Consider the following 21,905-nt stretch of genomic DNA (forward strand, 5'->3'; position numbering starts at 1 on the left):
TCATTTTGGTATGTTTGGGGGTGGCTTTTTGTTTTGAGGGCCATGAGGGCTTGCCAGTCCTCTGAGGGTCACATGCCAACCCAAGCCCATTTCACGTTTGCACACACATGTATATTTGCACATGTACAGATCCTCAGAAGAGATGAGGGGCAGACATTTAAATATACACACACTCAGCAGAGGGGGCTGGACAAGAGCCTGCACACACATTTCTTTGCTCTCAAGGGCAATGCTGATGTAGAAGGCTCTCTTCCCCCGTGTTTTCTTGGGGTGACAAACACACATTGTTTTTATTCTCCATAGCAGTGCTGGTGTGGGAGAGTTTCCTAGCACTCCAGTGTTGCCCTGTGGAAGAGAAACAAAGCCTCTTCTTGTATTTGAAAAAGTACTCCTTCCCCCTCTGAAGTGGCACCATTGTTAGAACGCTTCTTCCTGTTTAAGCTTAAGACCTTCTAATCACATTGCACCAACCTTCAGACAGAGAAGGGCCCTTTTTGTAAAGGTTAAAAAAAAAGGTGACATTGCCCCACTATGTACTTATCAGATTGGCAGAGATTTCTTGACACTGGGGACTTATCACCAACTGCCGGCCCAATTTTTTAAAATTTAAATTTAGCTGCATTTTAATGCTTTTTATTAAAATACAGCCAAATTATTGGGGTGTGTGTTATGGGCCACCTGACATCACTTGGGGAGCTGGATATAGCCTGCTTGGTTAGCAACCTGTGGTTTAGTTAATAAATGCTGTAAATCTGCAGACCCAGTTTTGGTTCATTATCTCACATGGAGCTGGGCCAGCATAACCTTTTCTTCTTACAAGAGACTTAACATTTGTAGTCCTTTAAATGAGCTTAAAGATGTGGGGAGAAAACCAACCAAAATGAGAGGATGTATTAAAAGACTTTATTCACAATATTTTCTTTTACAAATATAGTTCTTAAAAAGTAAGCATTTTCCTGTATTATAACTTCAGAGATTTATATAAAGGTGGAAAAAACTAAGTGAGGTATGCAGAAATAAAAAAAACATTTTAATACACAAAATGACCACATAAGTTTACTAAATCAACAAGATGTCATTGAGGATCATAGAGCTATCATATAAATACACAAGGCATTTAACTTAGCAATTTCCAGGATTTAATATATATTTAAACTGCACTGCGATATGCTAAAGAGCAATGGAAATTTCAGACACTGTTGAAACAGGAAGAGACACTTAAAAAAAACCCCTAAAATTTGCCTTAAAATTACATATACAGTGGTCAACATTTGCTCAGTCACCCATAGTTACTCCTATTGAACGTAAACAGTGTTATTTCAAGCTTGCTTGTGTGACCATTTCTAGTAAATACTAAAACTTAATTCTGAAGCTATTTACACCACTGTAAATAATTTCAGGACTGTAGGTACAACTTTTTAAATGGTGATCCCTCTGAAGTTTTATACTTTGGTGTTTTTGTGTTACATAAATTACTGCTTTTGAAGATATAAAAACATGTTTCTCTTACACTTTGCAGTTCTACAGGGTATACAATCTTCTTGTCTACTTACATCACTTTACAAAAAGGTACATTATAGTGCAGCTTGTACATACAACCTGATTACTGTATGTTATAGAACCATAGAAACGTTGTGCTCTTTCAAATAATAAGACTCATGAAAAAATGACCATAGTCATAACGTCAAATAAAAAGAAATATGAAACTGATCTAGACACTTGTGTCAATTACTTTAAGGAAAATATACCTGGTTTAATAATTACTAAATTGCCTCCAAGAGGAAAAGATAGCTACCCAGAACAATTTGGGTTGCATTTATAAGCTTGTATTTCAATTCCATTTATAGTTACTGAGAGGAAAAAAAGTGTCACAGAAGCATAGCAACTATTTCACAAGTTGGGCCAGGTTCCCCCAAATGGCAACAGTTGGGCTTGATGGGACACACACTGGAAGATTGGTAACAAAGATTGGCAACAAAGAGTGGAGAAATTTGCACATTAGGCAATAAAAGCTGTTAACTGTACCTGAACCAGAAATCCAGCACTACCATTAAAGAGTGTGGGGTAAACAATTATCTTTTAAAGGCTTGTCAACACATTTTTGAGGAACAGGATACTTGCCGTGTGAAGTATCATGCCCTAGGATATGGGGTTGAACTGAATAGTATATGGGGGGGGCCTACAGGATTTACTGAGGTTTGCTTAACTAGACAGTAGACGCTTTTATGCATGACAATTTTCAATAGCTGAGTCGCTAAACAGAAATTCTATGAAGACTACTTAACTCCAGTGATACAGTTTCTTGGAATATCTGGAAGCCTATTAAATGAATGGAAAATAATTCTGTGGATTGTGAACTTTAAAAATCAGGACAATTGTTTTCTTTGCTAAACAAAGTGGATCATCTCTCTCTCTCTCTCTCTCACACACACACACACACACACACACTATTTTTTAAAACAAAATGTTGCAGGTTTATGCATGAAGAAGAGAAGCAACAAATGACAAAAACAGGTACAAAAAGGGCTTGGTGATACTACAAGACAGCCTCTAAAATCTACACTGGGAGGACTTGTCAAAAGACATATTAGAGAACTGACAACCTCCTAAGTAATCAAAGATCATTGCCATTTCTATTGGCTCAGTCTTGGGAAAATTCCTGCCCTTTTGATTCCCAGGTTTATTCCTCATATAGTATCACAAACAGGTATTTCATGCCATCTTGCTATGCATCTGTGGTGGAAAGCTGATGACATGATGGATTCCTACTAAGCAGTAGATTCCAAAGAAAGTAAGAGTGGTTCTTCAAATTGAAGCTGTAACTTAAGTTTAGTAAACCAATATTCTAAAATGTGTTTTACATTAGCATTACATATTTGCTGCCCTACATTTAATTGCTGTCTTATATTTGTGTTTCCTATTTTAAGTTTTGAAGAGTGAGGTCTGCTAATCAGTACAAACATGTTTACATCATTGAGTTACCAGAAAAGAAAACTGATACAGCGGTGTATTATTTTGACCTTGTCCTCATTTGTGTATTGCAGAAGTCACCTTTATTTGCTCAATTGTTTAGGGCATTTAATTTCATTCTGTGATTAGACTCTGAATATACACACAGTAGTGCTTCTTGTGGTACAACAGATGTTTTGTAGTTTGAAAAACACATTGTAGCCTGCAAGCAGTTAAAATGATATTGCCCAAGTGCAAGTAACTAAGCTAGTTAAGGGTTACTTATGAAAAAGAGATTAAATTGAATTATAGTTTGACTGTCAGCCACACCTATAGATGTGATGAGCTAGACATAAATCTGACACTGTTTTTTCCCTAATGCCCTCAAATGGAAAATAGATTTGGATAAAATATGAAGAAATTCTCATCACAGAAAGAGATAGTGAAAGTTTTTTTAGATTTATCAATATATTGATTTTCTGTACATCAGGCTTTCAAATAAAAATTTATAACATGAAGGTACATAGATGTGTAAAGAATTAAGCACGCATGGACACAGCACAAGAGCCCAACATATAAAGGCTTCTTTTAATTTGACTAACTGATTTTCTGGATTATAAGGATGTTAGAAGTCCTGAACCAGAAACTGACACCAATTCTAGTTAAATAAGAAAAAAATGCCTGTATTTGCATGATTATATTATACTGGTTTTTGTGATGGTTAAAATGAGCTACACGCCAACACCATACCGTTATTTGAACAACAATCTGAACAATAATCAAGTTACTCTTTTAGTACAAGTAGCATTAATTTGCTAGCCAAATAATTCATTATGGCTATGATCCAAAGATGCATGCATGCCAGCTCCTCAAATGATTCTGCCATGCCTGATCCCTCAGATTAGCTTTTTAAAATTTGGGATGGGTGGGTTAGGTACAAAATGAATGTGGCATAGAGAGGCACAGAAAAAAGAAGCAAACAAACTTGGGGGGTGTTATTGCTTGTGTGCTCTCACTATACTGACTTCTAGCTCAAAATATAAGATATTTCATTCCTATGGCCTACTCTTGAGCAACAGAACAATGTCATGTCCCATGGTCTTCACAAGTGGATTCCTGATGCTGTGGCAATGCTGCAACATGAAAGAGCCCTAGGAAAACATACTGTAATGAGATGTAACATTGTACACAGCTGTTCCTCAGCACAGAAACTGATGCAGATTACTATGACCAGGTTTTGTCTGTGTGGGGATCACTCATTTTATGCACCATTCCAAAACGTCTTTCAGCTACCATTAAGTCATCTATGTTTGCTCAAACCTATGGTTTTCACAGTTTAAAGCATAAATAGGTTTGTGATGGATAAGCAGAATAGTGTTGACCTGTTGCAGTTTCCATTTTGCTTAGTACACAGCTGTTAAATCATTCCAAAGTAACTGTTAATGTAGGATATTAATCACTCATTAAAAACCATTCCGCTCAGAGAGGCACCCCAATTGGTAAACAGGAAAAAGCTGTGCTGTTTTGTCCTTTGATTAGTCTATTAAACACAGTTACTGACAAAACTGGGCTATATCAAATCAACCAACTTGCAATTTATATCACTTTGATTAATGTGGCAGAGAGGTGGTATCTTTTCTTTTTAAAAGTGAACCATTTAAAGCAATAGTGGTTTGTTTCCATCTCTCAAAAGTAAATGAAAGTTGAAATATAAATTTCTAAAACATGGTGACTTTTCATCCTATTTCCACAGTATTGTTCCTGGTATCCACCAAGTGTCACACAGTGCTAAATGGAATGTTTGAAATGGCAATAAACAGACTCAAGAATATAAGAAGAGCCTGTGGGATCAGGCCAGTGGTCCATCTAGTCCAGCATCCTGTTTCCACAGTGGCCAACTAGATGCCTATGGGAACCCTACCAGCAAGATCAGAGTGCAACTCCCCTCTGTAGTTTCCAGCAACTGGTATTCGGAAATCATGGCTAGTAGCCATTGATAGCTTTGCAACACTAGCCTGTCCCAATCTCTAAACAGAATATGGCTTAACACAAAGGATTTCTCAGATCAAACCATATCTCATAACATATTACAAGTTTCACAAGAAACCAGATTGTGCCTTCAGATGCAAATCATGCTGAAACTCCATTTGCACTAGCAGAAGGTTATGAGAACTGCAGTCTCAAATTGTTTTAGGTAAGGGTAAGTTCACATGGCAGCTTCTATGCTCTTGATTTGGCGACTGCTTGTGAAACTAAATACAGGAACAGAAAAAAGTGGGTATTAAATTTTCTTGTGGTTAGGCTGATTTGCAGTTATGTTCTAAAATTATATTAGAACAGGGTTTCAACATCTAAGCTTTGCCTTTCAAGACCAGCTACAGTTCAACATAATAGTGCACACAGATGAGATGAAAACATTCTTATGAACAGAACACCTTCTGAAGTATTCAAATTACCAATTAAAGATAGACCCGCATAAGAAGAGGCTGTCACAGTTAGATTTGTCTCTAGTGATCAGACAAACCATGTTAACACAGATTTAAAAAAGCTCTTCATACTTAATTCTTTATGGCTTTTTGCAACACAGCAAAGTATTACAGCTTAAAGCAGACATCTCCTCACAGAGGAGGAAATAATTTTGCAGTCAAAAACAAAAGAGAAAACAACTAACATGCTGACCTCGGTATTCTGTTTGGCCAGATACACACTGTAGCCTAACACAATATAGAGATGACAAGTTACAATTCCTGTCAAAATATAAATTAGATTAATTATAATTATTTACTTTAGGTCCCTTGATAAATATGGTACGGGAGACACGGGACTGCAAAAATTGGTTCAAAACTAAAAAATGATGACTCTGGAATTTTAGTAAGACATCATGTGCCCCAAACAAAACTCAGCACTATTTTATTTGTTTTTGCTTTCCCCCCTTTCTTCTCTTGTCAGAACAGGTAGAGGGTGTGCCTCAGTGTTAAAGACCCAGTGTTCAAATGGAAGAAGATCGTCTTCAGAGAATAATAAATATAGGTACCTGGCAAGAAGGAAAGGATATTTAACAAATAACAAAATTGGAATGTTTACACAGTAATAGTAATGGAATTATTTGTATCTATCAAAACAGCTCCATCAATAATGGTACAATAAATTTTCAAAAACAGATTATAATGAAATAGCTGGGCATTTTCCTGGCTGCATCTACATTTAAGGGGGCAATCAAAACCCAAGATCCACCAGGATGAGCAGAGTATGAAATAGCTGGATCTTCAGCTGAGCCTACTGAAGTCCCTTATCCTGGCTCTATCAGTATAAGTCCTTCATCCCGGCTTAGCAGAGGTAAGTCCTGAAAAAGGGGTGTTCCGGGGTGCAGTGGGGTGGGACAAAGCAGGGGGAATCTCAACTCCCATTCCTAAATCCATTCAGCTCTGTCACTTAATCCAGCAACCCAGTGGACATTACACTGACAAAAAGGGTGGTGCAAGTCAAATTCAGTTTTAAGGCTTATTTTCTTTCTGACAGGAAGGAAAACCTGCTCCTGAATGGAGTGTGGAATAGGGGTAAATTACACTGGCACAGTTTACCCCAGCATAAATTATATTGGCTTTCTATAGTTTGGATTGCTCTGTTAGTTCCATTTCTTTGCATCTTCAAACTAAGTTCACAAAACTCTGGTCAAAGTGACAAATGGAGAATGAAGAAGAGATTTCATCTATTGGGGAGAGTTGAACATGGGAATGTGGCCATGAGACTTTGGACACCAAGTAATAAAGATGGTGAATGCTTCTGAAGCTTAAGGGGTGCTAAGAAAACTCTTGTTCCTGCTGTTGTACTCTGGAAGGGATGATATACATAGGAACATAATTGCTGGATCAGACCAAAGGCCCATCTAATTTTCATAGTTTCCAACCTGATGTCAAATGATATTCAATTGTTCCAGCTCCTCCCCTTCAACAGAATACAGCATTCTTCTGTCCCCCCTCACACCGTTGAACTTCTATGGTCTACCTTCTATAGCAGAAAGCCCAGAGAATCTGGGCTTGGAGTACTTAAAGGGACACACATGAAGTTCAACATTACTCATTTAATTTATTAAACCTATCTCAAATACCCCTATGGTACTCTGACTTGAAAAAAAGAACATTTATGTTTTTGGAACACAGATTTTGTAACAAATGATTTGCCGAGGCTGAGCTAACTATTACCTTTGGTGGGTAGCTCACCAAATCCACTGCTCACTTTGCTCTGTGACACAGAAAGGAATGATTCCCTCATAAATCAAACCACGCTCAACTATGAAATTTGATTACTTTGTTACACAGAACTGTATTTCAGAAAGCATTTAAGAATAAATACTGAGTTGTTCATGTTTGCTTCAAAAAACCTTTGAAAGTCTCACGCTGACCTACCTCATTTGGAAGCATCTTAACTATAAGCATTTACTTGAAAAGACTTTAGGAGAAAGGCAGCTGAAACAATTGCTTGTAACTTAGGCTTTCCACCATTCTTTTTCCACCTGTCCCCTCCATCTGTCCAGTCACCTGCTCTCTGCCAAGCTCCACAAACAGTAAACCTAACATAGCATATTTCAAGTTTTCAAAATATTTTATATTTTCAGTAATATTCTCATATTATTCCCATGTTACATAGGGCAGAGAAAAGGGAGAATTCAAGGTAACTAAGCAAGTTCATAACCAAGATGGGTTTGAATCATGGGACCCTATAGTGCACCCACTCAGCCAATTTTGCTTAAGGTTGAGTGATGATTTGAACCTGGGCCTCCTCAACCCTAGTCCAACAACACTAGCCACACATCAGTTTTCAGAGGCCCAGAACCACAAAATTGCAGTCTTACCCTGGCTTGGTACCAATCTACCTGACCACAGTTCCTGGTCACAGTTGTGTTTCTTTCTGTCCTTGTCTGAACTGACATGCTTGCATAAAACCTCACTATTACCCTCCAGATGCTCCCTGCTTCTATTCTGGCTCCAAACGACATTTCCACACAATTGTCTGCCATTCTTAGTCCATCAAAAGCAGAACTCATTTTCTCTACCACACACCAAAATTCTGCAATAAAAACCTATTGGAGGCCAGTGAACAGACCTGCTTGTCGTTGAAAGACAACTAGGGATAACCTGCTTGCTTCTCCTGATGCAATGATTCAACAGTCTGCTACTCCCAACTCCCCATCACCCCTACTCAAGTTCCCCTACCCTTTTCTTTGTTTCTGGTGCCCTTTTTTTGTTGTCCACTACCCCAACCCAGACAAACATTACTGAAGAGTTTCAAATTGCTTACTTGAGTGTTTCTGAAAGGAAGAAACTCTGTTGCACATCATCATGGGTTTGATGGTTGCTGTAAACATCTCTAATGCCAGAATAACCTCCATCGACTCTGCAGTATTTTTCCAATGCCTGAAATTTAAAAAAAAAGGGGGGGGGAGTTTGATTAGAAATAACATATCCTATTGTTCAATGTAAATCTATCTTTCAACCTTTACCTCTCCAAGGATTATATAATACTGGCTAAAATTTTAGCACAGAAATAAAATAATTAACCACAATTTCATTTAACCCAGACCAGATGTGATACACAAAAGTAACATGAATAAGTAAAAATATTAGGCAATTTACATGAACAGAAGAAACACTTAGATTTGATATGCTAAAGAGGAAGTTGGCAGATACAGTTATTACCTTGATAAATGTTTATGCTCCTAGTCAGAAATAGGGAAATTTCTGGCAAGTTTTGTTTATTGATAAAATATTTTAGGAGGAGAAATAATAATGGGGGTGCGGAAGGTGATCTCAGTGGAGTAGTTAATCGTTCAATAGACAGGCATCTTAATAAAGAATCATCAAATTCCCCATCTTGTAGTTTTTTTCAAAGGGATATGTTTATTGCACTTGAAGGACATGCAGAGAAGAGAAATGACTTTATTTCATACCTAGACAAAGCTACTATTGTACGGACATGTTTTTCAGCTCACCAACATTTCTGATGGAAGTCAAAGATACTGAAAGATATTGGCAAGAGTGTGACTTAGGACCCAAATACTTGAAGGAGCACATTTTGGTATCTGCTGATGAGGCTCTACTGAAAGCTGCACCAGTGAGTGAAGCTCATGGAGCAATGACTTGGGGCAGGGCCTTCTCACTGGTGGCACCCAGGCTATGCAAACGCTGTCTCTCAAGAGATTCAGTTTGCCTCTTCATTGCCTAGCTTCCTCTGTAGTCTCAAGACTTCTCTTTCTGCAAGCATCGGGGAATTGAATTTGTCAGGTCCAGAGGTACTATGATCGCTGCTGGTTTGATTATGGTTTTCCTAATTTCATACTTTTGTTTTAATGTTTTGATATTTATTATTATAGTTGGATTGTACATTATATTTGGCTATTATATTTGTTATGTAACTATTGTGTATTTGGGATTACTTCTGTTGTGAAGAGTAGCCAATAAATAAAATATATCAGAGCACACTCAAAATTAAGCTGGGGAAGACAAGAATCTAACTTTAGACAGAAGAATTGAAGACCAAGTACATCCATGTTAACGTAGAGTGAGGTAATGACACATTAAAAGAGAATTAGAGTTACTTTTCAATCAAAATAGATAGGAAATTTGTGGAGAATTGTCTGGGATATTTACGACCAACAAGGTGAATATTTATCAATATTTCTAGCTACAGTAATACGGAAGAGTGGGGCTAAAGAAGTAAAAGCAAAGAGGTAGAAGCTATGTATGAGGACACTTATTTGAAGAATCGGGTAATCATAAAAAAAATTCTGCAGAATACTTACAAAGCTGAAAAAGCATTAATCTTTTCTAGGCAGCTTATTTTGAGAGGGAAAATAAAATACCTTGTTCAAAATTAAACCTTTAAAGAAATAACATATATACATTACCTCTACAGCTTCCCAGCCCCACTGCTGGTACTTTGGATCATGAGTGAATCTCCACATATACATGTAAGTTTCAATAACTTCAGGCCGCAAGATGTAGTATTTTTCATTCTGTCTGGTAGCAATTGCCTCAACTCCACCATCAAACCTGAAGGCTTCTGGTCCCAGCTTCATGCCTACACAAATATGCAATATCCAACAGAATCAGCACTGGCATGAAGGGCTTTCAACTCTTCAGCATGCAGAAGAGATATTTTAATTTATGTAAACTATTCATATAAGCTAAATAAACATTTTTGCCATTTCTGAACTCCAATATTCAATGCATGTGCTATTGATGCATGAAATGTCAGTGCAGAGGGCATTGATATGTTGAAAGTATCCCAATAAAACATAAACACACATCTACCCTTCGACACTTATTGACATCCCTATCCCTAAAAAAGGAATAATGCAGAATAAAAAGGAACTACCTAACTAATTATGCGGTATACTTAAATGTCTCAGTTGCAGTATGATAAAACAAAACCAGAAAAATGAATCTTCTTAAAAATGATAGGAAACAATATTTGCAGGCTGAGAGTTGGCTCAAACCTAACATTGAACTCTGAATAGACATTATGACTGAACTATCCAAGTATTCTCCTAGCGTGATTACTTTTTCTCACTCCATGGCTCATCGGAAAATGAAACACGCTTTTGACGATGCTTTTGCCTGGAAATTAAAATCTTAAAATTTTGTTGGCCAATTGGTCAAAAGAGTGTCCAGTGCTGTTTACAGTTTAGCCTGTGTTACAGAGGCCCAACTGGCCTCAATTAGAAGTCGGACATTTATTGTCGTTGGTCCTAGGCTGTGGAACACTCTTCCAGCAGAGATCTGGCAGGCATCCGTGTTTTTGACTTTCTGGTGTCTCCTGACGAGTTTTTTTTATGCCAACAGGCCTATGCAGCTGTTTGACGCTTTTCTAACTGGCTAGTCATTTTAATGATGGTTTTGTACTGTTTTTAATGCTGTTTATACATTTTATTGCTTGCTGTACACCGCCCTGATATTGCAGTATATAAATGGCGGTATATACTCAATAAAATATTGATCTGTGCTTGTTTCAAGTATTAAGCAATTTATATTTAAGTTCTAGCATGCAGTGCTCATACTTTGTAGTTAGAGTTTCTACAAAAGCCAACTACATTTCCCCTTTACTGGACAGTTTTGTGTAACATGGAAGCTTGTATATAACTACAGATTATAAAAAAAGTGTCTTTTTCCCGCTGTATAGGTTTCTCTGGAACCTGAAGCAACTATTAAAATTCCTCTCAAATCCACATAGTAGTAATTAGTAAAAGCAGTTAAATGCAGACATAGGAACAACCTGCTGAAGAACATGTTGCGTGTTGTTAGCTTTAAAAAAAAAAACCCTTTTCATTAAGTGTACACGGATATTGGAAGACTGTACAATATCTATTGAACTTATTTTAATAGAAGGAAAAGGTTACATGGTGAATGTGTGTTAAAATTTTGAAGTTTCCAGGAAACTGAGTGGGACTACCTTCTAGCTCAGCCTTCCCCAACCTGATGCCCTCCAGCTGTTTTGGACTACAAATTCCACCACCCTATACCACTGACCATGCTGGCTGGGGCTGATGGGGAACTGGAGTCCAACAACATCTGAAAGGCACCAGGTTGGGAAGGCTATTCTAGGGCCGTATTCAACTAACTTGTGCTACCGGAATCCACCACAAGGGTTCCCACCAGCGCAATGGGACTTCTCCCCCTTTCCCTGTGTGCCCCAAACACCCTCCTCAAATCTGCTTCAGAGGGTCAGAAGAACCCTCAGAACAGCAAGTGGGGGAGGACAGGGGAGATAATTCCATCAGGCAAGCAGAAATTCTTGCACTTATGGAACTCCTAATTTTTCATATACCTGTCAAACTGGTAAAGGCACTGAATAGCTGATGGACCCACTATAAACCTTGCTATCAGTGTAAAAAAAGTACCGTATATTCCGACGTATAAGACGACTTTTTAACCCTGGAAAATCTTCTCCAAAGTCGGGGGTCGTCTTATACACCGGGTGTCGTCTTATTAGGGTTGCCATATTGCCCGGATAGCCGGGTTTTACCCAGATTCTAAGCATGCCACCCGGCGCCCGGCTAGCCCGTTAGGTGGCCTGGATTCTCAGCTTTCATTTAAAAAAAAATTAAGTTTCTAGGTGGTGCGGTTCTCGAGATATATATAAAAACGTCAGGCACCCCCCGCTAAATCTTTTTTTAAACTACTGTATAGCACTTCGTAGCTTTAACCCCGCCCATTCAGGATTTCAGCCAATCAGTGAAGTGTTTGTTTGGTGGCAGTGTCTGCAAAACTTCATTGCGAGGCCAGAAAATGGTGGTTTCCCCTCCTGTTTATCTGAAAATCTCATAAATTGGGTAGGTATATACATTTCAGTTTTCCCCCCTGTTGTGTGTAGGAGTCAGATCCTGGGCAGTGTTTTGAAAACCTTCCCAATAGTTGCTTTTGGGGGTAAAAACAGTGCTAATCCCATATGTCCAGAGTAAATCCTATTGAATTCAGTAGGAATTACTTTTGAGTAGACATGATTATGAATGTGCTGAAAATCAATGGGACTTTGGAGTGAATGTAAAAAAGAATTGTGTTTGTGTTCTCTTTCTGCCCCCCCCCAGTCCTATTTTAAAGCAAGTAGGCAGGGCTTACTTAGGTATTGCAGTTTTTATTCTGTAGGAAACTAATACTGATTTTTAAAAAACTAATACTGATTTTTCTGCAATGACCAATTGGTATGACAATAAACTATTATATGGGCTGTATGTATTTATACATCTGCAGTGTGTGCGTGTGTGTATGGAGTCTTTCCAACACCCCTGTGAGGTAGGGTTGGAAACCAAGGCAGCTCACAACAAGAAATAAAGCCATTTAAAATCCAATAACCATAAAAACAAGTATAAACAGTTGCAAAACAGTGTAAAGTGGCATGATTCGGAATTTTGGGTTGTGTGAATGAAGTTGCTTATCACTTGAGGTTGCAGTTCTGTCCCTGTTTGAGTAAGCCCCATTGAATACGCTGGGACTTGCTTCTGAATAAATAAATTTAGGATTGCACTATAAATATCTTTACAGTTTGTGTAAATAATAAATATATTTGATAGTTATGCTTAGATAAATATTTCTTCATTTATCATATTTTTGGTTTTTGGTTAGGAATCCTGACTGGTTGTGAGATGCTTAGTTTTTTGCCTTATAGGAATCTTGTTGTGGTTGGTATGGTATTACATTTAGGAAAGTGTTACTGCCTTCTGTATTTTTTTTTCCTATTTGCATTTCACTTATCTTTAACCTCACTCCGTTACAGCCATAGAAGCAACAGCAGCATATGCAAGATAATTAACTCCCATTAGTGATAAGAACAAGAATTTATAATTATTATTTCAATTAAAACAAGAGGCTTATCAATACTTTGAAGAGGACCAGATATTTATTTTCTTTCTGAGCCCAGGACTGGGTCTTTCATGATGCCCGGTGTGTGTGTGTGTGTGTGTGGGAGCAGCAGAGTAGTCGATAAGACAGACATCCTGGCATTGATAATCGAATTAGCAAGGTATGTGTGGGGTTGTTGTACACTTCCAGGCTCAGTTTCATTTTGAGTATGGAGGTGGAACCTGTGTAGATGTGGTTATCAAAGGGAGAAGAAATTTTGAGTTAAGCAAAGCTCTGCTTTTATAAAACCTAAGAAACATACAGTACTTTGAATGTCTGAGTGCCTGCACCAGTGGAATACTGGAGGAACTTGTAAAACTTGCTGCAACAGTATTTAGAACTGAGCATGTGGTGTGAAAGACTCCTTTTCCTAACATTTTGGCTTGTTTTTCTCTGATTGTGTATTTTTATTGTTTTTACTATATTTGTAAGCTGTGCTTAGCTCTGTTTTTAACAGCAAAAGGGCAGGATATAAATTCTCTTAATCAATCAATAAATACTCCATAGTGTTGGAAACTAGAGTCTAGGCAGTTAATGTTGCTTTTAAAAAAAAGATTTCTTACATCTTTCCCCAGTTTTTGGTGGTAATTCCTAGGCACAAAAACAAAACAACTGGACAATCCAAATATTAATATTTATAAGTTTATAAGTGACAGTTTTCCTGCTAAGTACCTGCATGTCATAAGCAGGGGTAGTCTTATACGGCGAGTATATCCCAAACTTTTATCTTGTTTGTTCACCGCCCTGAGAGCTATTTTGCTAAGGGCGGTATATAAATTGAAATAATAAATAAATAAATAAATAAATAAAACTCTATATTTTAACTGGAAAAGTAGGGGGTCGTCTTATACGCCCAGTCGTCTTATACGCCGGAATATATGGTAAAACTTTTTAGTTTACAACAAAATTAATTATAGGTACTGTCTTACAGCATCTCTACTAATCATAGCTCCAGTGTAGTTGTCTAACTACTCCAAATTCAGGAGACGGTTGCCAAAAGCAGTTCTACCTCTGTTCACAAGCATGCTAACTCTAGGACTTAATTTCACGGGAAATAACACTTCCTATCCAAGACATATGAAGATAGGAATTACAAGCAACATGAATTCAATGCAGAAAAAGTCACAAAGTTTACAATGCTTACTAGTACGATCGTAAGACTCATGGCATGTGCGGGCAATTTCAGCTCCAAGTTCTATGTGGCGTCCAGTTTTATCAGCAGGTGCTCCATCTGCTCCCAGAACAAACATCCCTCCAGCAAAACAAGTGAGATGGCCCATTTTGTGTTCAAGCAGGCCACCCTTCCACTCAGCAATGTACATCAAACCAGTGCTAGATTTCCTGATCAGATGGGTTTCCATGGACTAGAAACGTTCAAAAATAATTGTGTATTAGTTTGCAATAAATAAATACATATAGGAAAAATACATATCTAGATGCTTCTGTTTCAACATCAACTGAACTGTTTGTGTGTGTTGATGTTTTCTATAGGTTATGCAATATAACCAATGCTAAAATGCAGATGCAACTATAGATCAATCCAAAATATTTCTCACATAGAAACCTGAACTACAGTATCCACAAAACTGTAGCCCTGAGCTGGAGCATCTAAACATCCAGGACCTAACAAAAATCCTGGGGATGCAGATGAGAAAACCAAAAAGCACAATCGTTTAATTAGCTATTACATGTATATGCCAATGGAAGCAGAAGAAGTTGGGGGAAGCAAGTCAGAATTACAAAAAATTACCTTTGTGACTATGACTGTCAACCCCCCCATCTTAAAAATCCCAGATTTTCAAATAGACAAGCCTAACAAAAAGGTGTTATGAAGGTAGAAAGCAGTAAGGGTGTGAGGGCTTTTGCACAGTGTCAGATGTACAACTATTTGCCTGCTGGACAGATGCGATTTCATGCTCAGTGCAAAGAGCTACTGGTTGTCCTTGAACAGGTTTGCTCCCTTAAGGCCAACGTAGTTGACCTGAAGAAGCAGAGAATGCCAGGGTAGTCTGTGGATGAAACTTCGTATCAGGCACATGATAGTAGCACCTCACTCCCAGGATGATAGCACCTCTGCTGTCATGGAGAATGAAGGTCTCAGGGAAGGAGAATGTTACTTCAAGTGAGAGGTAAATAATCTATTAGATTAAATTATTCCTTGGGGGACAAATTGATAATTTATTGTGCTTAAGATAAGTCTCCACAATGGGAGCGGGAAGGCTCCTGGTAACGGGCAATTTGCTTTTTAGAAACAGAGATGGCTAGGTATGTATTCCACTGGTAACTTGCCTGACTAATGCAGGGACAGTGGATGTCAAACTTTATGTAGATCAGCTGGTAGACAGCATAGGAGTGGAATAAGCAGTTGTGGTGCACGTTGGCATCAATGATGTAGGGAAATGTAATTGTGTGGTCCTGGAAGCAAAGTTTAGAAAGGAAGTTGAAATCTAGTACCTCCAAGGTAGCTTTTCTTAAATGCTACCTATTTCACATGCAAGACCAGCTGTGGGGTCTTCCAGGGAGAAGAGGTGGTGGTGATGGAAGAGGGGTTTGTGTTGTTAGGTACAGGGGATAGCTTTGAAACAAGCTGGGCATGTACCAAGGTGACAGGACCATTTGCAATGAAATAGAACCAGACTTCTGGTGCTTAGTAAAAAAGATTGCAGAGACACTTTTAAATAGACCTGTGTGCAAAAGCCAGCAGAAGGAGGGGAATATCCTGCTTGGGTTGAATTATCCCAAGGGGATGAATGTGAAAATGCTTCTGGTCATGACAGAGCAAAACTAGACAATGATTATGTAGTGGGAAATGACCAGGGGTGTAGTCATTCAGGGTCTCAGGGGGACTTAGACCCCTTACTTTTTTGGGGAGCCAGGTCCCACCAGGGTCCCTATGTCTCCAGCATCCTATGAGCAAATCAGCATGAAAGGGGAGTGTGTTAGCCACTTCTAACTTGCTTCCCTGTAGTTTCCTGCTGACTTGAGCCAATCAGAGTGAAAGGAGTTCCTATTAGTTCCTACTTCAAAAAGCCAAGTTTTGGAGAGTGAAAATTCTGTAATTACAGAGGAAGAGACAGTGAATCCTGATGATACTACCCCATCTATATCATCAAGCAGTTTGGTAGCAGCAGGAGATAAACCTGTAGATGCTGAATTCAGTAATTCAAGCAATATCTCTGGCAGTGAGAAAAGACAGCCAAATGCTGACAGTGAAAGAGAAGCAGAAAGCAGTATTCAACCCTGCCAGATTATAGAATAATCTTAGAAGGTTGTATAATCTTAAAAGGGGGCATTTGTGACTGTTATGAAGGGACGCTGCACTTCTGAATTTGCCACTATACTACTAGACATGACAGCCAGTGAAAGAGGCCAAAGGGCCACAGAAGAAAATGCACATGCCAGAGACATTTGGAGAGAGACAGTATGTGCAGGTGTTTATATGCAAGTCTCTGAGCCAGGAGAGGGAGCTGAAGTGTTTGGTTTTTAAAAGAAGAACATACATATAGTGGGATTGATGGAAACCTGGTGAAATGGAGAGAATTAGCAGGTTAGTGTTATAACTGGCTACACATTATATAGGAATGACATACAGAGTAGTGTCGCTCTATATGTTAAAAAAAACCTAGAACTAGAAATCTTGAAAGGGGGTAAACTTCTACAGAATCACTGTGGGTAGCAGTACCATGTCTCAAAAGTAATTTACTCCTGGAACATATTATTGTGCCCCCCAGCCAAAAGGCTTAGAGTGATCTTGAGATGGAAAATGAAATCAGGGAGGTATCCAAAATGAGGATGTTCTGTAGTCATAGGCAACTTCAATTACTCCCACCTAGCCTAGGTAAATGTGTGTTCTGATCACAACAAAGAAGGAAAATTTCTAGATATTCTATATGACTGTGTACCAGGGCTGTGGAGTCGGAGTCGGAGTGTCGGAAGCAATTTTGGGTGGAGTTGGAAGCAATTTTGGGTGGAGTCGGAGTTAGAAGAAATGTACTGATTCCAACATCAAAATAAAATTAATATTTTAATATTAATATTAATATTAATTTTTTAATATTAATACATTAATATACATTTGCCATTTATGAAGGAGTCAGAGAGCAGAAAAATTAATATACATTTGCCATTTATTAAGGAGTCGGACAGTAGAAAAATAGAGGAGTCGGAGTCGAAAGTTTGACATACTGACTCCACAGCCCTGCTGTGTACTACAACCCTGTGGGCCAGAAGACAACCCCAAATGTATTCCTAAGTGGTGTCTATAACCTATTACAATCTACTTCAAAAGAGTTATCTCCTCCAACATGATGGAACTGCTAAATTGAAAGGGAAAGTCAAAAGGGTCAAAAAACTCCAGGAAGTCTTTTCAGGGGATGTGCACAGAATTAAAAATCACAATAGAAACTCAGCTGGAATGTATATGTTGGATCAGAAAAGGAACCATCATGTCTAAGAGGATGTCAACATGGTAACAAGGAGAATCAAGAAAGCTCTTTGAGACAGGAAGGCTTCCTTCAGGAACTGGAAGTGTTACCCAAATTAGAACAAAAAGAAACACAAATGTATACAAAAAATGCAAGTGGACAATAAGGGTTGCAAAAAAGAATGAGCAGATTGCTAAAAACATTAAGACCAACAATAACACATTCTTTAAATACACCAGAAACAGGAATCCAGCTAGGCAGCTGGCTGGACCATAAGCAGCAAGGGTGTTGAAAGAGGAAAAGGAGACTGCAAAGAAGCTGAATGGATATTTTGTGTGTCTTCTCTGCAGAAGATGTAGGGCAAACAGCTGTGCATGAAGTGACCTTTTCAGGAAGGGAATGTGAAGAACTGAGACAAATAGTGACAAGAAATTAAATTCTAGGCCTTGCTGACAAGTTAAAAACAAACAACTCATCCAGTCCAGATGTTATCTACCCAAGAATTCTTGAAGAACTCATGTGCAAATGTGAACAAATTCAGGGGCTTCTCAGTTTCCTGGCAGCAGTTCCTCTCTCCACAAGCTACACCCAAAAGGCTGTAGCAGTATTTCATGAAGAATATGTAGCTGTCATGCAAGGGCAGATTTCTGTACACACAGTGGGTTACCAGTATTCTGCATATGCAGTGGCCCCTTTGGTACATGGTCTTACTTGGCTTATCTGATTAAACCTCTTTAAAAGACTGCAGCCCAACTCATTAACCTTCCTTTTACTTGACAGAAAGAGCTACATTTGGTACAGTATTGCAAAATATTACACACCTGCTCTTTTTGCTTAACCCCAATGCCCCATCTCCTTTGAATAGCCATAAAAATACATCTTAGTCACAAAGGCCAATGAGGGCTTCATTCAAAAATATAGATTTTCAGTATTTAGTCATTGCTGTTCTCTGTAGCCATGGGGGGAAACAATCCTACAAGGTTACTAGTAGCATTCTGAAGAATAATGTTTTTAACATAAAAGCTATTGAAAAAAGGTGTCAATATAACGGTTCAAAGCAGAATTGGATCCACAGCTGTTTTGTGTGAACAGCCCCCTTCCCCCATGACCTATTAAACTGTTCTTAAATAGATTAATATATCCCGTTTACCTGAACAGCATCATAATACATTTGCATGCCTTCTTCATCCGTCTTATCTGACATTAGCCATGCCTTAAGCAAATATTCATAAAAGCTGTCTCCAAGCCCTCCAATGGACACATGATCTGAAAAAACATAAGCAGAAAAGCACTCAAAAATAATTCCACCTTCAGATGAACTGCAAAAGCCTGAAACTCTAGAAATTAGTTTTAAGCTACCACCCTATGCACCCTTACCTAGGTGTAAGGTCTATTGACCACAGGGAGACTTACTTCCAAGTAGACATGCAAAGGATCAGGCTGTTAGTCATCATTCAGCATAAACGTGCTTCACACAAAAAACTTTTGTATGATAAAAGCACATTTTTGTATAATAAGATGATTCTTTAGAAATCCAAACCCACTGTATTGTATTACTTTAAAGTATAGTGCTGTGTAGGCATGAAAGAACTTCATGTATATGGGCCAATTGGATGAATTCTACCGTACAATAAAGTAAACAACAAAACACTCAACACTGGGCCCTCCTGACTTGATGAACACATTCTACTGTTTCTGTTCTATAGGTGGAACAAACACATGGCTCAAATGCAACGTATACAATCACATGAATTCAAAAAAGTGAACCAGTAACTCTTTAGCCTTGATTTTAAATCACCTGGTTTAAATTCTCCTTAGGTTAAAAAGGGGGAAATGACTCATTGACTAAGGCTGCACTTCAATACATGTCCACTCAGAAGTAAGCTACATTGGGTTCGATGGGACTTACTCCAAGGTAAGTGTGTAATGGATTGCAGCCTAAGTCTTTTGATCAAATCCTACATTTATTAGAAGTCGATACACAGTATTGGCTGTGCCAGGCCAAGCTGAAGATCTGATACTCTACAGCCATAATGCAAACAAAAAATGCAAACAAATCATTATTAGCTGTTAACAGTGATTGATTCAGTAACCATGCACATTCCATACTGGGTATGACAAAATTTTATAAGGCTGAACATGGGTGTCTGTGGGGGGCGGGGGAGAGAATATTCCAAAGAAACAAACCAACAAAAACTAACATCAACATAGGTCTACAATTTCAGGTAGATTTAGTGATTGAGAAACTTGCATTTCATGTCTACCTCTCTGCCGTTCTCAACGGGTAGGCTTGCTGTCCATCTACAGGTAGACTTGGCATCCAAATGATGTCTTTCCACAAACACTAGAAATTCTTAATTCTTCCCGATTCCTTTCACTCTCTCCGGCCCTTAACTGCACTGCTGCTGCAATAAACTTCATAATGCCCCAATTCCCTTCCGCCCTTCCCCCCAAACCCTCCACACACCAGAATAACACTGGACTACACTTCAGGATTGTTATACACTACTCTAGTTCTTCCCCCTCCCCTGCAAAATAGGTATGAACATACTGGACTAGTTTGCAAGGCAGATGTACCTTCTCTCATCTACAGTCATCTCCTGCAATAAAGGTATAATGATGGACTTTGTTCGCACTGGTAATTTTTAGATGTTTATGAACTCAGAAAACCCCCCACATTTTTTGGGATCAAACAAGATCTGTGTATGAAAGATTATAAACACTTATCTCCACTGCTACCTTTTGTTTTTGGATAGATATGCTGTCCAGTTGCAGCCTTTTCCAACCTTTGCGTTCCCACACGTTGATGGACTACAGTTCCCATAATACCTGACCATTGGCCATGCTGATTGGGGCTGATGGGAGTTGTAGTCCAACAACATCTGGGGGCCCAAAGGTTGGGAAAGGCTGTGTTACAGTAATATTATAATCCTTGTTCCATTAACTCATGGATTTATACTCCCCCCCCTCTGCTTCCTCCACAACCTCCCCAAATCTGCTACTCTCAGGGATTTGAACTAAGCAGAACAGATTTAAGGGGTGCGTAGGAGAGAGAAGGAGAAGTTTCATTCTGCCAGTGTAAATCCCTGTGCTGATGGAATGACTTTTTTTTGTTATGTGCCTTCAAGTCAATTTTGACTTATGGCGACCCTATGAATCAGCGACCTCCAATAGCATCTACTGTAAACCACCTTGTTCAGATCTTGTAAGTGCAGGTCTGTGGCTTCCTTTATGGAATCAATCCATCTCTTGTTTGGCCTTCTTTTTCTACTCCCTTCTGTTTTTCCCAGCATTATTGTCTTTTCTAATGAATCAGGTCTTCTCATTATGTGTCCAAAGTATGATAACCTGAGTTTCATCATTTTAGCTTCTACTGACAGTTCTGGTTTAATTCGTTCTAACACCCAATTATTTGTCTTTTTCGAAGTCCATGGTATCTGCAAAGCTCTCCTCCAACACCATATTTCAAATGAGTTGATTGTTCTCTTATCCGCTTTTTCCACTGTCCAACTTTTACATCCATACATAGAGATCGGGAATATCATGGTCTGAATGATCCTGACTTTAGCATTACATTTACAAGGCTGGATATTTGAATTGTTTTGTATGGGGCAATCATTTCTCCAATAGGGAAGACCAAGCTGAAAGCCTTAAAATGAACCAAGAAGGTCTTCTAGATAGGTAGTTCCTAAACTTCCCCCCCATCCTGGGACCACTTGAAAATTGCCAAGGGTCCTGGTGGACTACTTAATGATTTTTTTTTGCCTGTTGTAGCAATTGTAATTCTATAGAATTCAAATTGTAATACAATAAAAGAAATAAAGGCAATAATGATATAATTAAAAATCAATATAAACATTCAATATACAATGGATGTGCAATTTCCTATATTCAACCACAAATCCACCAACATGCCATAGACCACCTGAATGAAGCTCATGGACCACAGTTAAGGAACACCTATTCTAGACAGTGGGTGTGACACTCTAGGCTAATTGGCTAGATTTGCTTTCCTAAATGTCAGTCATTGCTATGACTTCATTTACTGGCTGAAAACAGTGAAAGCAAGGAAAAGGTTAGTTTCTCACAAAACTAATGAGCAGAATACTGCCTGCACAAAGTGCCTCATATTAGGTTT

General features: G+C 38.5%; 1 protein-coding gene across 2 annotated transcripts in view; it reads right to left on the reverse strand.

Annotated features, from left to right (window-relative positions):
• Window positions 1–942: 942 nt before the first annotated feature.
• The window catches only part of MAN1A1 (mannosidase alpha class 1A member 1), a 98,284-nt gene continuing 77,321 nt past the window's right edge, over window positions 943–21,905 (reverse strand). For both annotated transcript variants that reach the window (XM_061623717.1, XM_061623719.1), the window contains exons 8-12: window positions 18,918–19,033; window positions 14,488–14,707; window positions 9,854–10,026; window positions 8,248–8,363; window positions 943–5,983 (exon numbers count right to left, since the gene is read on the reverse strand). In XM_061623717.1, coding sequence (XP_061479701.1) covers window positions 5,860–5,983; window positions 8,248–8,363; window positions 9,854–10,026; window positions 14,488–14,707; window positions 18,918–19,033 — 749 coding nt within the window. In that variant the 3' untranslated portion in view covers window positions 943–5,859. The remainder of the gene's footprint in view (window positions 5,984–8,247; window positions 8,364–9,853; window positions 10,027–14,487; window positions 14,708–18,917; window positions 19,034–21,905) is intronic.

The sequence above is a fragment of the Rhineura floridana genome, chromosome 4, assembly GCF_030035675.1.
Source record: "Rhineura floridana isolate rRhiFlo1 chromosome 4, rRhiFlo1.hap2, whole genome shotgun sequence".
Lineage (NCBI taxonomy): Eukaryota > Metazoa > Chordata > Lepidosauria > Squamata > Rhineuridae > Rhineura > Rhineura floridana.